Consider the following 17,402-nt stretch of genomic DNA (forward strand, 5'->3'; position numbering starts at 1 on the left):
ATTGGGCATATCTGACCCGCTTTGTAAAAAGTGGCGGACATGAATCAAAGTAGTTTTAAATCGTGGAGAATGGTATGACGTTTCTTTGAATATAATATTTTATTAAAATTCTATGGAGACGAATGTCCAGGATCGTTTGAAAAATATAAAAGACAAGCAGTTTCAGAGGATTGTACAGGTTGCAATGCTAATTTTTATTGTTAAAAAATTTATTTTTATATAAATTTTTTTTTATTGTTAAGAAGGAAGATGCCAATTCGGATAACCAGGATCTGATGAGGATCTGGAAACCCTGAGAAATCGAGGGCAACTCTTGAATATTGTAGGCACGCATCGAGTCATAACCAGACATGTGAGTTAGTGCAGTCATTGAAGCGAAAAATACGGTCTAACCTCCGAATTTTTTTACTGTGAACCGATTTGCATGAAATTTTGGAATTAGGTTCATCCTACCCTTAACTTCAAAAGTGAATATGATTTGAACTCCGCCACCCCCCCTGGGGGTGGTTGCCACCCCTTCTTTGGGGTGAATATTTTTTTTGCAAAATAACCTCGGATATCGATAGAAGACCTAATTTTAAGCATAAGTTGTCTTTAAAGTTTAAAAAAAAATCCAATACTTTTCAAGTTATTGGCAATTGAAAATTCGCAATTTTTTCACGTTTTTCATCGGTTTTTTGCAAATATCTCCAAAAATATACGTTTTATCGAAAATGTATAAAGAACAAAATTGTAGCAGGTAAAACAACGAACAATTTGTTTTTTTTATAAACTGTTCTAAGCGCAATATTAAGCTAGATATTAAAGATCAAAGCCGTTTTTTATTTTGTCTGAAATTTAATCGACGTAGTTTATGCCATCTATTATTTTAGTAAGTTGATCAATTTACGAGTTTTATTATTTTCCGGTTACATATAAACACATTACAATAGTTGTGACTCTTTATTATACTGCCTACTTTCACATTGCTCCAAATATTGATACTCCGAAGTTTTCAGTTACTAAGTAGAAAAAAATATGACAAGTTTTTGGACCGTAACTCCTTCAATTTTCATGCTATCACAATTTATAAAAAAACACTGTAAAAGTAATTAAGAGAGCTACAACATCCATCATTGCAATATATAGTAAAGAACTTTTTTCTAAAACGGTGAAGGGTTAAAGGGCTTAAGAGAGGCTGTGATTGCGCTGCTACGCGCTCTTTAAACAATCATATCTCCGTCAATTTTTGTTCGACAGAAAAAACAAACAAACCTAATTGTTTCTCAGAAAAATACCTAATTTTTTTATCAGTACACTTTTATACGTATCTGTCGTAATTTTTGAGATATTATGAAAAACAAGTGGGTTTTTCTTTAATTTGAAATTTTGTTCTTTTCGTTAATCGCGACTTTTTTGAAAAATATCTGTCCTGAAGCAGCCAAACTGATACTATCTATCAAACTCTTCATAATAAAGTTAATCCTAGGCGGAATACGATTAATTTTAATTTTGGTGGAAATGGCACTTATGAAACCCATTGATTTAAAAGAAAAAATATAAGATGCTCCCCTTATTTGCAATACAGCTCACTTATTTTACGTGCAAAAGACTTTTAATAGTGCTCATCTTAAAGCTTATTTCAAGCACTACAAAACCCATTTTTATTAGAATTTATAAAATGCATCTACTCGCCGCTACATGGCATTGACCACAACGATTAAATTTCAGACAAAATAAAAAACGGCTTTGATCTTTAATATCTAGCTTAATATTGCACTTAGGACATTTTATAAAAAAACTGATTGTTCGTTGTTTTACCTGCTACAATTTTGTTCTTTATACATTTTCGATAAAACGTATATTTTTGGAGATATTTGCAAAAAACCGATGAAAAACGTGAAAAAATTGCGAATTTTCAATTGAAAATAACTTGAAAAGTATTGGATTTTTTTTTAAACTTTAAAGACAACTTTTGCTTAAAATTAGGTCTTCTATCGATATCCGAGGTTATTTTGCAAAAAAAATATTCACCCCAAAGAAGGGGTGGCAACCACCCCCAGGGGGGGTGGCGGAGTTCAAATCATATTCACTTTTAAGGTTAAGGGTAAGATGAACCTAATTCCAAAATTTCATGCAAATCGGTTCACAGTAAAAAAAATCGTAGCAATAATGCTTCAATGACTGCACTAAGTGTATTTTTGAGGGTACTGGTAAACAGTGAAGGTTTGGAGCTGATTTGATTATGGAGACTACAGAGAGTCGAGGGAACTCCTAAACGGTATGTTGCAACTACCACGTGTTTGGGTTGATTTTATTCGTATTGGCGAAGACTTTCCACATAGATAGGTTTGACTGCCATTGTAGGATCGATAGCAAAGATCAGATATAGTTATGGGAACTCCTTTACAATTTATAACGTAACCTTGTGTTGGAGCTTATTTTATTTTAGGTGACGAGAATTCACTACTAACTTGGGTTAAAGCAGCCATTGCAGGAATGGGATCTTTTATTTTTGAGGGATTAATGACCTAACGAGCCCCAGTTTCAGGTTTTTTTCGAAACCGCCTGACGACTTGTAGCTGTCGAATTGTAACAACGACCTCTAGAGAGTAGGATTCGGGGCTGCTGGCTTTACGTTTCTAGAGCCTTGACAAAAGTATTCTGTCCCTTTCTTTGTTTTATAAAGTCGGCTTTATTTTGTAGCATTTTACAAACAAATCCAACTTCAAACATATAAAAAAGCAACAACAAAAACAAAAGCAAGAAAGAAATTAAAAAGATGTTAGGTGCATCGGTCTAGAAGTCGGTGTCTAGAGGATGCATCTATATTTATTTAACCACCGAGATCTAGACCGATGCATATAAACAGTTTTCTTGTTGTTTTTAGAAGTTGTTTTTTTTTTGTAAAAAGTTTTTATTTTTAACTTTTGTGAAAAGTTCTCGTCATTACGAATAATATAAACACGACGTAACTAAAAACATACCGTTAAGGAGTTCTCTCGACTTTCTCACGTCTCCATCATCAGGTAAGCTCTAAACCTTCACTTTTTTTTTGACATTTTCTGGGGGAACTCAACTGATCGAGACATAGCTTTTAAGGCTCAGAAAAGGTGCCTTAGATCCATGTTTAAGCTCAAAAGTACAGACAGTTGTGTGCCCTATTTTAAGCAATACAAAATCCTGACACTTCCATGTATCTACAAGGTGTTGATTTGCATTTGTGCCATAGTTCAGGAGGAGGACATAAAGTACGTAAATAATCGATTGGAATTACAGTAGATGGGAAATAACTAATATGCACTGCTTTTTTTGTCATTGTAATGTCGTAGTATTTCAGAAGTAATCCAATTTTATGAATGAAATTTACGAATGATCGTTGCGTATTCTTTGTGTTTGCGTTTGTGTGAGGGCGCAGCACGGTTTTAAGGCCAGTAACACACACGCCAAGTTTAAATACGGCTAGATGACATAGACGGAATTCGGAAAAAAAATAATTAAAAAAAAATTACGTACCAATTTTTTGGTTGATTTGGGTCGAGAATCATTAGCATAATTACGTCCTTGACTATGGCACGGATGCAAATCAACAGCTTGTATATCTTCGAAGTAGCTATGTTTGTTAAACAAAATCCGTCTCGTTTCCAACGTCTAGCTGATGTATGTCCGAGGAATAGACGAGACAATAGCAAATTATGCATTGTGCCGTGTCAAACGAGTCTGAAGCGCAACAGTATCTATTGCATGGCCCCAATAATATACAATAAGTTGCCAAATGCCTGGAAAGACTTAAGCACACCACTGTTTAAGAGTAAGTTACGCCAATTTCTGAATGATAAAATTTATTATACCATATCAGATTTCTTAGCAGAAAAAATATAATTGTATAAATATAAAATATAAATAAAAATATAAATGTATTAGTAGTAAGCTAATTGATCTCATATCATATTGTGATTATAAATAGTAGATTAATAGTGTTTATAATGTTTAAAATAGTAGGTAATAATGTTTGCATGCCGAATGGTAAAATATGGCTGAACTTTATAATTATAAGACCTTTTGTATACCCATATTTGCAAAATAAAAAAATCTATTCTATTCTATTCTATTCACTGTTTGATAGTATCACCAGACATACATCTGAGAATCAAGTTTAAATCCTATGCATGCCTACAATTTCTGATAGTTGCCCTCGATTTCTCAGGATTTCCATCATCAGATCCTGACCTGATGACAATGGAAATAAACGGCGAGTATACTCTTTCACTACAAAGAAATGATTTCTCAAATCCGTCAAACGTGGTCGTTTAAATTCCCCATTGAAATGAGGAAAATATTTGATGTTTACACCTGATTTTCTCTAGATTCCCATGGTTCACATTGATGCGACTAATGCCATAGTAAATCAGAGCCTTTATCATTATACTGTGCTATATTTCGTTCGTATCCGCCGTGGGTATGGTTTCCATACTAAGGTGCCCAATGACCTTTGAATGATTTAAAATTTTTCACAGTTTAGAGGCCATTATATTTAAGAAGTGTTTGATATGAATTTCACTTTTTATCAAAACTTTAATATCTCTATGCGTTCATGTGAAACAGGGTAAGTAGTAAGTTTATAATTATTAAAAAAAAAATTATGTCATGTAAGCAAAAATAATATTATTTTAATATTTTATGTAACTTCAAATTTATCATTTTCGTAATTTTTCCTTTATCTGTACTATATAACGTTGCTTCGTGCCGAATTTCAAGATTCTGAGTTCACGGGAAGTACCTTGTAGGTTTTGATTCCCTAGCGTGTGACGGAAATTCGTCTAAGGTGTCGGTAAAACTGCTGTATCTTTTGATCGCGTTAACTTAGAAGTTTGATTTTTTCATTGCTTAAAGGGACAATAGACCTAGGTATTTGGTATAAATTTCAATTTGGTACCTTTATTCGTTCGTGAGAAATAAGGTAGTAAGTTTCATTTTATTAAAATATTTTTATTATATTATATAACAAAAAAAAATGTGATTTTCGCAATTTTTCCTATATTTGCATTATATGACAATGCTTCATGCCAAATTTCAAGATTCTGAGTTTACGGGAAGTACCCTGTAGGTTTTGATTCCTTTGCGAGTGTCGAAAATTTGTTGAAAATATCGACATAATCGGTTGTATCTTTTGATTGGCTTGGCTTAGAAGTTTGATGTTTTCACAGCTTAAAGGGACAATAGACCCGAGTATTTCCTGTGAATTTCAGCTTGATACGTTCACGTGTTCTTAAGATAAAGGGTCTTGACAGACAGACAGACAGACGGACAACAAAGTGATCCTATAAGGGTTCCGTTTTTTCCTTTCGAGGTACGGAACCCTAAAAACGTGCGGGTCCAGCTACTTGCGCATGTTCCAAAATACCCATCCGCATGCTCTTGTCACTTGTCATTTGTCACTTGGTCGAGCTACTTGCACCGTGTAGGTAGATGAACCCTTAATCTCACGACTGAACACACACAAAAAAAAACATTATGATCGAAGACAAAAATATTACAATAAAATCCTGATAATAAGAACGCACACGTTCAGGTATGGTATGGTTCAGGTATACAGATGTTTGTTCCTGTTTTATTCATTGTAGTAATACAGCGTACCTATAGCAGAAGTAACTGTTGCCCGCGACTTCGCCTGCGAGGGCAATGTAGAATTGTCAAAATACTACTTGCCCCCCTAGGTGTATTCTTTCACATGACAGTATACTGTATAGTTAGGATTACTATATACAATTCAAATCAAAAATCATTTATACAAACTTTGCTGCAACATAGCACTTTTTGAACGTCAGGAATTTACAAAAGCCCCAAAACGGCGACCCTTCACCTCTTCCTATGTAATTTTAATTAGAAACACAAACAAACAATTCCTCATAAAACAGTTACAAAATCTCTCGGTATACCGCGTTTGTAGTTGTGTTTCCAGGAGCCAAAATGTACAGAGAGTCAGGACTGGTGACGTGAGAGCAAGCGACGTACAGCTGTCCGTGTGAGAAGCAACTCGTCCTCGACACGCGCAGCCTTCAGTGTCTGCCCCTGAGACTTGTTGATGGTCATTGCAAAGCAAACACTCACAGGGAACTGTACACGGTTGAATTGGAACGGGTAGTTATGAGGTATGAGGGGAATGCGTGGTATAACCACCAGGCTCACCGACGCCACAACCCAACAGAATTTCTGCCTCAATGATATTCCTGTGCAGTGAGATGACTTTAAGGCGGGTCCCGTTACACAACTTCGGAGGAGACAGATTCCGAAGAATCATAATCGGGACGAAAACTTTCAGCTTGATGTTGTTCACGGGAAGTCCACTTGCTGTAAGGGAGTTCAGAAACTCCACAGGATAGTGTGTGGCATCATCTTGCTCCACTACAGTATTTAAAGAGGTATAGACCACCTCATTCCCCTCAATTTCCGAAAGAATGCTTTCGTTGATTGCTGCAGCTTGATCATTTTTAGGCGTCAAGATGGCCCTCTCACACACCCAAGAACTCTGTTGGTGCGGTATTCGACTGATATCCCCGTACACGCAGCGAATGAGTTCTTCTAAGCTGGTTACTACTCTACCTAGAGACACTGGCAGCACCACCTGCTCTCCTCTCCCCTCCGGTAGAATGCCTTCGACGAGACTTAGAAGTACGTCGGAGAATTCTTGGGCACGTGCATTGCTGCCGAGCTGAGCTCTCACATTAATGGTCAAGTGCAGCGTCTGGACTCGCGACCATAACGAAGATCGTTTCAACAAAGCATTCACCTTTCCGCATCCGCATCACCACGGGAAGCGCTTGTCGGAAATCGCCACTGAACAGAACTGTGACACCACCCATCAAGTGATCATATCTGCGAATATCCTGCAAGGTTCTGTCCACGGCCTCAACTGCCTTTCTGTTAGCCATGGTACACTCATCCCATACGATAAGAGAGCAATCCTTAAGCACACGTCCCTTATCGCTGTCCCGTGACACGCCACACACAGGCGTTTCGATGCTCTCTAAATCGATAGGAATCTTGAACATGGCATGAGCTGTTTTGCCACCAGGAAGCAGTGTGGCAGCGTGGCAATAGCAATTTTGCCTTGCCTCCTGACCTCTGCAAGAATGCCAGTGGTAACGAAAGTTTTTCCTGTTCCACCAAGAGCATCCAAGAAAAACATCTTACCCTGGTTGAGCCCAACGCTTTCTAAGACTATGTCGTAAATATGTTTTTGCTCTGAAGAAAACGAAGCAACGTGGTCATCTTGTATGGTAGCCATTACGCCCGTATCGTAATTTGTCTCATCAGTATATTCCCGATTTCCACGGTCTTGTTGTTGTGACTGGGGGGATGGTAAACCGTATGTGGCCATTGGACTGTCGCCGATTGAAATGACCACGTCTTGAAGTGAACTGGGACAGGTGTTCAGCACACGTTCATCAGTCACTTCGACTTTGTCTTCAATAGCACGCCTCAAAGTTCTTAGAAAATCTTCAGACAGATAATGGCTGTACTTATCCCACAGAGCCACCGGATTTGCTTTAGTTTTTTAGTTTTGGTCACCGTCAAGAAGGTGACGTGCTACGTGGCAGGCTGCGCGGTATGTGGGATACTCCACAAATGTCCTCAGGAAAACAAAAGACGTTGGGCCTCGGACAACAACCGCAGATAATAGCATTCGCCATTATTCTGGTGCATGGTGTAAACTCGCCCCAATGCGGACCTTTCTACAACACCTCCACGTTGACGTCGATTAAATACACCTCTTTGCTTATCGTACGTATAGTACGTCGGCACCTCGTCATAGGTAAGGGATCTAGCAAACAGGTCTTCTTCACATAGCCTGAAAAAGGAGAGTGGTTTGGCGCGGATTTTCCAAGCGTTCAGCCACGTTTTCGGGATCAAAATATATGCGCTGGCCGTTCTCTAGGTGGACATCTGAATGCATGACAGTAGGATGCCTGTCATGAATAGAGAACGCCAGTATTCGCCAAACCGCTTCAGACGTGCTGATGTAGCGACCAGACGGGTACTCGGTCACCTCGTCCCGATCAGTGCTCTGCAAAGCAAACGTCGCCTGGTCGCTCCCTTTGTTGACGTATTTACAGATGTATTTAATTGACTCGACGCTAGTGCACGACTCGACGTTGATGTGTGTCTAGAATGTCCTGGACAGTACTGGTGAGTAAGGGACAATCCACCTATTATCGACGGGCTGTGCCTGGCCCACGCACGCTGAGCTTAGTTGAATGCCCGCCCTCAGCGGGTGATCGGCGACGGTATGATGGATACCCGTCCTCACCAGTCACTGTTTCGTTGGTAAATTTTTTCGGGAATCTTTTCAGGACGTCAGGATACGGGAGCTCAGCGATGACTTGGTCAATCTGGTTGGGCCACATCTTCTACAATCTTCTCTTCCAGCCACAAAAGCAGTTGCGCATGTGGCAAGCCGCGTTTTTGCCATTCAATGGAATACATATAGCGGCGGACTGCACCAAACACTTTTGACTTTGTGAGAAGATCCATAAGGCACTTCAACTTCAGATGGAAAACGCGAGAGAACAAGTCATGTCTGTCGTACGAAGCCTGTCCTGCAAGGAGTTCGGATGTGATTTCCAGCCATTTAGGGTTGGTGGTGATGGTGATGAAGAGGTCCGGGCGACCAAACTTTCGCACGTAACAGAACGCATCTTGCGTCCTCTCGTGCATTTACCGCGGACCTCCTGTGAAAGTGGAGGGGAGAATGACCATGCTGCCTACGTCTTGAGCATTTACATCATTTTGCATAGCATCCCTGAGATGGACGTAGTTCTCAGCTCTCAACTTTCTTTGGTTGGTCCTTATAAATACCAACCGCTCTGTCTCAATTTTGACATACATATCCACCAAAAATTGACTAAAGAGCGCACGGTAATGATGGAGATAAGGACCGTTGTTTACCTTAGCTGGATCAAAAAGCTGTAGAACTGCATGGCAGACGTTTTCTTGTTGTAATTCGGGGAGCCTGTCTGGGGCTCTACATTATAGTGGGCGAAATGGTAGCCATCCTCTCCGCGACAGAACATGAGAGGATATTGAAGAGAATCGTACGCGCGGATCCTTTGAAGCCGGTCATCATGCGTGCGCAAAACGATGTCTCTTTTATCACACTCTTGATCTACTAAGAGAACGGCTTCTTCATTCGTCGTTGGTGCATTATACCGCCCTGGATGGGCTGCGATCGGTCTTCTATCTGCACTGATGACAAACTTAAAGCGACTGCGCTCGTTCTCAGGCAAAAACAAGAATAATCTATGGAATTCGGGAAAAAAATACAGATAAGTTGCTTAAATGCATACTTTTCTTATAATAATTTGTTATTTAATAATAAGTTTTATTGAATTTCAATATGGCGTCTTGCCATTTTAGATGATTTTTTTATAAAGTATCTATCATTTTAGATGATAGATACTTTATAAAAAAATGACAACAAACCACAGATATGACAATTAAGATAAATACAGATGACAAACGTGATTAATCAATCACCATGACGATGACGTAGGCCCATACTAGTACATAGTGCGGGCATTTCCCACCGCAGCTTACAGTCAAAACACAATCAGATTAGTGCTTGTGTAAGAGGCTGCATCCATTAATCACAAACATATTGTTTCATTGATAAAGGAGGTGTAAGCTTGATGACATGATAGGTTTTTTTTCAAACTAACACTCTCACAATCTAATTTTTTTAATGCCGACGTATGAAAAAGATTAACTGAAATAATCCAGTTCACACATTCTATTTCCGTTCGTCAGCGATGGGCAAAAGAACAACAGTCATATTACACTCTGGACATTACTGGTTTACGAAGGAAAAGTGGTGCATCGTCAGACCTGGAAGGACAATCAATGAAAAGAGATTCAGCACAGTTGTTGTTCATTAATACCTTTGAGAATTAATATACCTAGTAGGTAATTTAAAGAAACCAACAATTCTCACCCATGAAAATAACGGTTAGAACGTAATTGATGGTCGTTATGGATTGATACATTGGACAGACGCAAACGGTTAGTAAGTCAACTTTATTATAAAACGCAAACGGTACGTAAGAACAATAATAGTTTTAGGAATAGCTCGCAGAGGACTTTTCAAAAGAATATTCATCTGCAGAATTTGATTATGCTTTGCTTAAAAGTACATTTAGAAAGTACTGTAAAGATTTAGGTAAAGCTCTCACGAGCAATGTTGAATCTAAGGCACTTCTCTTTTCATCAAAAATGCTTTTTGAACTGGGACCATATATAAGAACTGAGAAGAAAACCAAAGGTGATAAAGCTGTAAGATTCAGTTTTCCTTATGCTAAAACAGAAGGGACAACTAAAGTTCTATCAATTAAGACCGTAATTGTCTCAACTTTCAGAGATGGGGCATACACCAAGATGGAAGATGTAGGTAAGATGGTAATGACATTTAAACAAGCAGGATTACTAGCAATGGAAAAATTTACATTAGTAGCATTAGATTATTATTACAAAAGGAACAATGCTCATGTTTACCTATTTCTAATAAATCAGTACGCCAGTCATGGCGTGTGTGTGTTCTTCATTTTATTTCACTACCTTATCGTTATTGCAGAAGCACCCGGTAGGTACTATTTATCGAATCAAAGCTGCCGCCAGATGATGATGATGACCTGGCTGTCAGCCGTAGAGTGGTCGACGTTTTATTTTTTTAAACAATTGCAAAAACACAGAATTGAGTGTAATCTCAAGTAATTAATAAATAAATGAACATTGCATCCAAGTTGTAAATAAGGAGACTGAAATGAACGTGAATCACTAAATTGTTTCTGGCGTTATGTTGTTTGGTAGTGATCATTTTCACTTGCAGACCATTACCGCTTCCGTGGCTTTATCCAGCATTTAATATGAGTTATATTTCTTGGTTCATGATCAAATTTGTGATTGTTGGGAAACAGTATCACACATTGCATGTCTGAGCCGTCGAAGAATGCATGCATGCATGAAGTGAATAAATATGGTGTCCCATTAATTCCAATATTTTTGATGACTGTTGGAGCAAACACTCTGAAAAAGGCCATTATGCTTTATCTGGTGCAGCTGCGATTATTGGGGTACAAAGAGGAAAAGTTTTACATTTTGGCATTAAGAACAAACAATGCATAGTCTATGCACGAGGTGCAAATAATATCAATCCCCCAGAGCATCAATGCTTTAGGAAGTAGGTATTCATCTACGGTCATCTAGAAGCTAGATATGCTAATCTATGATTGTAAAATGGCGAGTCGTGGAAATAAATAATTATTTTTAACATTGAATTATATTGAAATTGCTAGCTATTTAATCGCTTGATCAACATCTAATATTACCTACATAAAATTAAAATCTAGTGCATTTTTAATTTACGCCAACCACCAACTGACTGCAAAAGAAGTGTCGACGGTGAAGCTGGGAGCGGCATTGGCTGGCCGGAGCTGGCCAGCGAGTCTACGCTGAAATGCGACACCCGCAAGAGCTAAGCGAAATAGTGTATTGTTCAAAATTGACGACCTCGATGGCGCAATGGTCACCATGCCGGACTGCCGAACCTGAGGTCCCGGGTTCGATTCCCGGCTCGGTCGACATTTGTGTGATGAGCATGCTTGTTAGCCGTGGTCTGGGTGTTACAATGTGTATTTATAAATATGTATATATGTAGCTATATGTAGTATATCAGTTGTGTTAGCACCCATAACACAAGTTAATTAATAACTTACCATGGGGCTAACCGACCGTGTGTGAAAAGGTGTCCCAACATTATAAGAAAAAAAAAATAGCTCTAGGTAAATTTAAACAAGTGGAGAGGCACCCAAATTAGTGATCAAAGTGCGTGGCAATCTTCCACTCCGCTGTTTGACCTACAGAAATGCCCGCTGTGCCCCCGAGCACAGTTTTATAAAGTTAAGCGGGGTTTGAACGTGCACATTATGAAGATACACAAATCCCAATGTGCAGTTCCTCCTACCCAACCCCGAAAAACCTAGTAACCGACACATCCACTTTGGCACCATTTTGGAGAAAACTTTCAAAACTCAAAAGCCAAATTCCGATATTGAAGCGGGTTCCCCGTGGTGCCCCAGGCCTTTGGTAGCACATTTGGCAGTTTGTGCCCCCCTGGCTGCACGGGAGGACCTACTCACCTCCCCTTACAGAGTCCTTAATGTTCGAAAGAATTTGACATACAAAAAGTCCTTTACGACCCACGGCCTATAATAATATGAATATAAGATAACAATTACGAAGATGACTTTTGCAATAGAGTAGAAAACTATTTGTTATGTTTTATTCACCGTCAGGCCAGAATGAGAAGCGAGCACTAGTTGCATCTGATGAAGTGACGGCTTCATGACGTCGAGTTGGCGAGAAACTGCTGGACGGTACATAACTTGGGTTCGGGCTAGGGGAGCCACCTGTAAACAATAAAAATAGGTTGAATCACAGTCTGGAAACTTATGGCAAGCTTAACCATATCACTAAAATGTTTTTTTTTTTACAACTACTTAGTGAGTAGGTAAAAATGTTCATATTTTATGAAATACTTTCAAGGTTATTTCAATGGTTTGTGAAATTGATTATGTCTTTATTATTTTTTCATTGATTAAGTACTCTTAATTCCAATTTTTTAAGAGATTTTACTCGCAATGACAGCGACATCTATCCATGTTAAGCAAATTTTATTAAATGAAGAGAAAGTTAGCTTGTGTTTTGTAAAGGGAACTTAGGAAAGAGGGCGATACAAAGTATGAAAATCCTACCAATAGAGGTCGCTACACGCTCATCGGGCTCATAATCGGGCGTGTCTCTCAAAGTCACCGTAATCATTTTGTTGAACAAATGTGGTTGGAAACTGCAGAACTTGTGCACATTGAAAGTTTTTGCTTTTCTACTAGGACGATGATCTCATATCCATAAGCTCTGAGTTCAAGTGCAAGTCTAATTGAGGAAAGGGCGTAAAAAAGGTTAAAAATTATACAAGATAACCGGATTTACCGATTATAAGTAAAATTGGTGCACTTTGACGTTTGTAGTTTTGGTTTCAGTGACGTCTTAGGGAAAGCTTCTAACGTCAGTTTGAATTTAAGATGAGTAAGTACTTCAGTAATCGCTTTAAAAGGATGTTATTTGTTATTCATGAAGGATATTTTTGTTAAATAGTTTTTTTATTGGCAGTCATGTACATTCGTGTAGGTACTACTGAAAATCTTGTAAGATTATTCAAAATCCATCATCATAACAGCCTATTGCTGTCCACAGTTGAACTTAGGTCTTCCAAAGACCGTCAACCATTCCGGTCTTAACCGCTACCCGACAAAGGGAACGAAGCGAGAAATGCGGGCACGGTAGTCAATCAGATGCTGTAAAAGGAGAAACGCGCATTGCGGTTTGTGGTCTGTACTTGCAGCCTTTGGAAAACAGGCCATTTGCGAAGCTGGAATAGAACCGGGAAAATCAAAAAGCTTTTACAAGCCTCAGACTTTTGGATTCATCAGAGGTGAGCGGATCCCTTTTGTCCAGTAGGTAATAGAGGAATGTGTGATGTACTCGTTGTCTATGTGTCTGTGGATGTTGACAGATTGTATTGTCATCCTTGTATTTCTGGTTACTTTATTTCGCAATTCCTCAGTGGCGGAGAGGATAATCGAATAAAACAAAATTAGCATAATATTCTGGTATCATGTCGATCGGAAAAATTTCCGAGTTCAACATGAGGTTGGGAAATTTCACCCCGTAGGTACGTGTAACGGCTGGATTTTTTTTTAAGTGTATAAGATTAAGAAGGAGTTATGGCAACCAAGTTTAATAGTGGTGATGGGCGACGAAGCACACGAATTACTAAGTAATTTAATGAGCCCGGAAAAGCCAAGCGAAAAACATATGTGACTGTTATAAAAAATATGCCAGATCACCTTCAACCAAAACCATCTTTCATGGCGGGAAGATATCATTTCCGTCAAAGACGACATAATGAAGGTGGATATATTTTACAGTACCTACATACTGGAACTAAAAAAACAAAATACAAAGATGATGATGCTCATTCCGGGGGATGAGGTCTGGTTGCGCCAATTTAGAGGTCAAGATAAATGGCTACCGGGGAGAATGTTGGATAGAATGGGCTACAGAATAGCCACGGATTATAAGGTAGTGGATACTTTAGGTAGGGAATTTCATAGGCATGGAGGTTAGTTAAAGAAAGGAAAACTCTAATCTGTACTGACAGCCCTCGAGGTTTGAGTGCTCGCCAGAGTGTATGACTGAAAATCGGAGCAGAAAGCCGGCTTAGCCGATTTCTAACGAATGTTAACTCTTAGGAAAAAAATCAAAGGTCCATTTTGTAGAAAATTTTAATATCTGCAACTTGCACTAAAGTTTTTTTTTTATAAAACTTACTGTTTTCGAAAAAAAACATCAAATTTTGATCCTGAATAACTTTTGAAGCAGACATGGGATCCATGGTGACTTTTAAAACTTTATTTGTAATGGTAGACCCAAGCTCTTCACCAAAATTTGGCTTTCCAGGAATTATTGTTATTTGACAACTTTTATGTCTAAATTTTCAGGACTATAATAAATAATTAATTTAAAATGGGTCGTACATGAAAAGACGTTCGGGGACAATTACCTTCAGGCCAAAATGGAAATCGAGTAACAGCCGCGTCTGACGACGTGACGATGTCGTGGTGTCTGTTCGGCGAGAAGCCACCAGTTGAAGGCGCGTATCCAGGACCGGGGCTCGGAGACCCGTCTGAAAATACACACATTTGTTTTTGTTCAATTGATTGGAATGGTTTCAGCCGCATCAAATGTCATTCTACAGCGTTTCATTTTTCAATTTGGTTCATCGCAACCCAAAGTACTGATACTCCTCCAAATTAAAAAGAAAGGGATATTTTAAACCGCGTGGGTATATCTAAACAATATAACACTTTCCACGAAAATACCGAAACTCTAAAATAAAGACCATTTAGAAGAAGTGAAAATTTTATCAAATGCGCATAGTTTTTCAACAATGTTTTGATAAAACAGAAATGTACATTAACCATTCATTAAAACTTGCATTATCGGTTTTCTGAAAACCACGTCGAAAACTTTTCAAAATGCCGACGAACATTCTACCAAGAATTAGTCCAGACAAGGTTTAACCTGTTTCTTTGCAATTCTTCAAAAGTCAAATTTAGACTACACTCTCTTTTGTAACACACGTAAAGACCTGAAAACCAACACTTAGATGCCCGCTTTTTGCAAAAGAGTGTATAATTCTCACCCGCTGATCCGCGAGTACTACAGAGCTCAAGGATCTAGATCATTCTTATCTACTTGGTACCCTTATTAGCAACCAAGAATATAGCGCCAGTCTTACCTACTTGGTACCCTTATTAGCAACCAAGAATATAGCGCCAGTCTTACCTACTAATCTGCTTTTTCGGATAGAAAGAGGGCAGTTGAAAGCGTGCATTCATTTCTACTACGGCACGTATTCACAAAAGCGACCGACCCGAATGTCCAAACATTCTCCGAAACGATGTTGATAGAACTAATGAAGAAAAAGAGAATAGGTACTAGAGTTCGAGTATACTGCGGAGAAGCTTTCGGACTCTTCTCTATTAAAGCTGCGAGATGCTGATCTCGAGATGGATTGGGGGGTAACCTCCCCTCATGAAGACGAGATATACGATTATTACAGAGGCGAAACAATCGTACTGGAGAGAAGTCATCTCTTCTTGTATCAGAAGTAAAATATAATCCCGTCACACTCGACCACACTGAACAAGAGTTCATTGACGAGCTCCTGAGTAGCGATGATAGCGAATTAATGATTTTAAGAGCTGAGCAAGGTGTCCCTTCAAAACTTAAATTTACACAACATTAAACTGATCCTAACATTCTCCATTAAAACTTACCTATGGCACTAACTCCAATAGCATTGTAGGTATTCATTGACATCGACTGCATGGGCTGCAAGGGACTTTGGAGCTGAAATAGATAATAAAACTCACAATTAATAAATATATCACTGTAGCAGGTAGGTAATTCAATATAATATGACTAGATGAAAACTCGACTTTATTCAGGCTAAATAACTGATATAACTCATAATGCACAACACATGCAGGCAGGTGCAAAATGTAGGTAGATATTTCAGTGTTTCAGAGTTTCCAACGTTGTAAGATAATGGCCAGTATTCTTTTTTTCGATGGTGTTACATTTAAGCTATCGGCCCAACACGAGTTTAGGAAAAAATAACTCTAATCTATTTGATTCGCTCAATGAAAGTACCTACTGAAAATGACATTATTCGATGACATTGATGATTCGAGAGTAATATAAAACAAACCGAAAATTTCGGATAGGTACATGTTGTAGGCTCGAAATTATTATTTTTCTATGTTAGTAACAGTTCAAAGATTCAGTTAACAATTCAAAAATAAGTCTGTATGTGCAAATAAAATTTTATAGCTCAACTTAAATCAGTTTCGGGAAGTAAAAAAATATTGAACTTTCAGCCTAAGGCGTCGTCCTAATTGGCAGCGATCGCGCGATGGCGCGATGCGTTTTTCATCTCACGATCTCACTTGCGAGGTTCCGAGGTTCAAATAGGACACTCTGATGAAATCTGTGTGTTTAAACTCATCGAACGACGAGAACGCATCGTGTCATAGCACAATCGCTGTCAATTAGGACGACGTCTTAGATGAAAAACGCATCGCGCCATCGCGCTGGCGTCGTCCTAATTGGCAGCGATCGCACGATGGCGCGATGCGTTTTTCATCTCACGATCTCACTATCTCACTTGCGAGGTTCAAATAGGACACTCTGATGAAATCTGTATGTTTGAACTCATCGACTGACGAGAACGCATCGTGTCATCGTACAATCGCTGTCAATTAGGACGACGTCTTAGATGAAAAACGCATCGCGCCATCGCGCGATCGCTGCCAATTAGGACGCCGCCTAAGCGTATGTTACGATGCAGACGACGCTAGCACATGAGTAAAAAACGTATTTGTGTGACGCAGGTCAACGCAGCGTAACCCAGAGCAGATTTTGTAATCATTATGCTCATCAATGAATAAATACTTAAATAAATATGTTACAAATAAATATGTTAATGTGATAAACAACACGACCACCATTATTTATTCCTTTATTGCAGGCAACTAAAGCCCATAAGCCTTTTCCTTCCAAGTACGGTTTAAAAATTCGATTAATATCATTATTATTGGCAGGTGCAACTTTCAAGTAATAAACCTATGTATGTTTCATTTATAAATGAAAAATCGTTGAAATGCTTGCGCTCGTATTTAACCATACAGCCGTGTACCTATTAAGGTAAACTTAGACACGAGGTCGCGAATTGAAGATACATTTAA

At 38.7% G+C, this 17,402-nt stretch overlaps 1 protein-coding gene across 2 annotated transcripts in view; it reads right to left on the minus strand.

Moving 5' to 3' along the window:
• Positions 1-17,402, minus strand: part of LOC124645297 (forkhead box protein L2-like) — a 57,727-nt gene that overhangs the window by 2,208 nt on the left and 38,117 nt on the right. For both annotated transcript variants that reach the window (XM_047185098.1, XM_047185097.1), the window contains exons 8-10: positions 15,933-16,005; positions 14,654-14,776; positions 12,321-12,440 (exon numbers count right to left, since the gene is read on the minus strand). In XM_047185098.1, coding sequence (XP_047041054.1) covers positions 12,321-12,440; positions 14,654-14,776; positions 15,933-16,005 — 316 coding nt within the window. The remainder of the gene's footprint in view (positions 1-12,320; positions 12,441-14,653; positions 14,777-15,932; positions 16,006-17,402) is intronic.

Source organism: Helicoverpa zea, chromosome 31 (assembly GCF_022581195.2).
Source record: "Helicoverpa zea isolate HzStark_Cry1AcR chromosome 31, ilHelZeax1.1, whole genome shotgun sequence".
Lineage (NCBI taxonomy): Eukaryota > Metazoa > Arthropoda > Insecta > Lepidoptera > Noctuidae > Helicoverpa > Helicoverpa zea.